The sequence below is a fragment of the Echiichthys vipera genome (assembly GCF_963691815.1).
Source record: "Echiichthys vipera genome assembly, contig: SCAFFOLD_46, whole genome shotgun sequence".
NCBI lineage: Eukaryota > Metazoa > Chordata > Actinopteri > Perciformes > Trachinidae > Echiichthys > Echiichthys vipera.
In genome coordinates this window covers 7,556-10,000 of record NW_028154818.1, presented here as the reverse complement: position 1 = coordinate 10,000, position 2,445 = coordinate 7,556, and the positions used below count along the sequence as shown (strand labels likewise).

At 63.5% G+C, this 2,445-nt stretch overlaps 1 protein-coding gene across 1 annotated transcript in view; it reads right to left on the bottom strand.

Moving 5' to 3' along the window:
* The window catches only part of LOC310966348 (DC-STAMP domain-containing protein 2-like), a gene marked incomplete at both ends in the record, with an annotated part of 9,114 nt that extends 7,204 nt beyond the window's left edge, over positions 1 to 1,910 (bottom strand). Inside the window, 5 exons of the mRNA XM_083940928.1 lie at positions 1 to 103; positions 210 to 311; positions 409 to 579; positions 688 to 947; positions 1,186 to 1,910. The exon at positions 1 to 103 is cut by the window's left edge and continues 92 nt beyond it. Coding sequence (XP_083797054.1) covers positions 1 to 103; positions 210 to 311; positions 409 to 579; positions 688 to 947; positions 1,186 to 1,910 — 1,361 coding nt within the window. The remainder of the gene's footprint in view (positions 104 to 209; positions 312 to 408; positions 580 to 687; positions 948 to 1,185) is intronic.
* Between the last annotated feature and the right edge of the window lie 535 nt (positions 1,911 to 2,445).

The following is a 2,445-nucleotide window of genomic DNA, read 5'->3' as shown; positions in this document are numbered from 1 at the left end:
TCGGCGAACACCGCCCGGCACTTCCTGTACGGAGAGCCAAGTTTGGCGTTGCACACGTCACCGATGTCCACCAGGAAGTGGAGGACGTTCCTCAGAGTGCGAGCTGCAGGTCAGAGGTCAGAGGTCAGAGGTCACATCAGCGTCTCAGCCTCCGTCACCATCTTCAGACGGAGACCAGAGCTTTGATGAACCCGTGAAACAGCCCTCACCAACATGGCGGACGCTGTCCGTCAGCGTGTGGATGAGGTCGTGAACGCGTCTCGCTGCAGAGTGAGCGTTGCTGCTGATCTCCCTGATTCTGTCCAACGCCGCTGCAACGCAACACACGCCTCTCATCAGCAGCAGTGACTTCATTCATCCATCAGTGTTTTTCATGCATGTGCTGTTGTGAAGGTGGGCGGGGCTTACAGAAAAGGGGCGTGACCGCCTTCTGCATCAGCTCCTGTGTTTGATTGGCTGCCAGCTCGGCTCCGCACAGCAGACTGGCGGCGGCCCGCTCGGTGTTCTCCAGCGTGTTGGTGACGGGTCCGGTCAGCAGCACGGACGCAAACAGGAAGAGGAGGAACTTCCTGCCCTGAGCTGAAACGCAAGACAGGAGGGCCTGTGATAGGCTGAGCAGGACCACGCCCCCAGGAACTCAGCTACCGGCGTGTCCCTGACAGGAAGTGGCGGCTTCTTCAAACCCACCTGAGCACAGTGACGGCAGCAGCACGCAGACGTCGGCCCGGACGCCGGCGGACAGCCCCGTGCCGAAGGCCGCCAGGACGGCCAGGGTCAGCGTGGTGTAGACGCACGACCACAGAGGCTGTTTCTGCAGGAAGAGCGCCGTGAGCCCGTACACGGACGCCAACAGCAGCCCCGAGACAAACGCCCCCAGGCTCCGCCCCCCCTCCGACAGGTCACCTCTGATCTTCCTCCACCTGCTGCGGTCAGAGCGCCGCGGCGACCTGAGCACGGAAACATGATGTCATCACACAGGTCCGACTCCACGCAGAGCGAGGCTGTTTCTGTTTCAGCTTCATTTACGTCACAGACACGAAACACGTGAAGAGTTCAGACGATCGGGTGTCGATTCATGAGTCATCACATTAATACGTCTGTTAATGACAGTAATGTTTCATAAGGGTCAGGTCTCAGCCGGCCGCTCGTTCCAGGGAGGAGCCCGTGCTGCCGGGTCGTAGTCGCCCGTGCTGCCGGGTCGTAGTCGCCCGTGCAGCCGGGTCGTAGTCGCCCGTGCTGCCGGGTCGTAGTCGCCCGTGCTGCCGGGTCGTAGTCGCCCGTGCAGCCGGGTCGTAGTCGCCCGTGCTGCCGGGTCGTAGTCGCCCGTGCAGCCGGGTCGTAGTCGCCCGTGCAGCCGGGTCGTAGTCGCCCGTGCTGCCGGGTCGTAGTCGCCCGTGCTGCCGGGTCGTAGTCGCCCGTGCAGCCGGGTCGTAGTCGCCCGTGCTGCCGGGTCGTAGTCGCCCGTGCAGCCGGGTCGTAGTCGCCCGTGCTGCCGGGTCGTAGTCGCCCGTGCAGCCGGGTCGTAGTCGCCCGTGCAGCCGGGTCGTAGTCGCCCGTGCTGCCGGGTCGTAGTCGCCCGTGCTGCCGGGTCGTAGTCGCCCGTGCAGCCGGGTCGTAGTCGCCCGTGCTGCCGGGTCGTAGTCGCCCGTGCAGCCGGGTCGTAGTCGCCCGTGCAGCCGGGTCGTAGTCGCCCGTGCTGCCGGGTCGTAGTCGCCCGTGCAGCCGGGTCGTAGTCGCCCGTGCTGCCGGGTCGTAGTCTCTGGTGTCTGGTGAGTCTCTGTCTCTGGTCGTACCTTTAGACTCTCCACAGGTGGTTCATGGTCTCGGGGGCGAGGAGCTCGCACAGATCTCAGTCGAGACGATTCCCATGACTTTGTCACTGGCTGGGAAACGTTGCGCCCTCTGCTCATGCCCCGTAGCTCTTGGTCCTCCCTGGCTAACAGCTAACAGCTAACTTCCTCCTGACAGTTCACGTCCCGGGTCCTGAGGGCCTTCTGCCGGGCTCTGGGGGCCAGGGTCAGCCTGTCCTCGGTCACCACCCTCAGTCTAACGGGCAGACGGAGAGGATCAACCAGGATCAGGGACCGCTCTTCGTTGCTTCTGTGCTCACAACCCGTCTTCATGGTCGTCTCAGCTGTCCTGGGGAGAGTACTCCCATAACTCCCTCTCCTGCTCCTCCACAGGTACGTCCACCTTTGACGCATCTTTAGGGTCCTTACCTCCTCTGTCCGGCCCAGGAGGCAGAGACCGCTGTCCCCTCAGCTCAGCACCACCTCCGGAGGGTCCGTCGGATCTGGAGGGAGGTCCGAGAATCGCAGGATAGCGGATCGCTGTCGCATCCCTGCTCCCGAGTACAGACCGGGTCAAAGGTCACCTCCAGGAAGCTCGCTCCCCTGGTTCACTGGTCCCTTCGAGGTCGAGTCGATCATCAACCCCAGTGCGGTC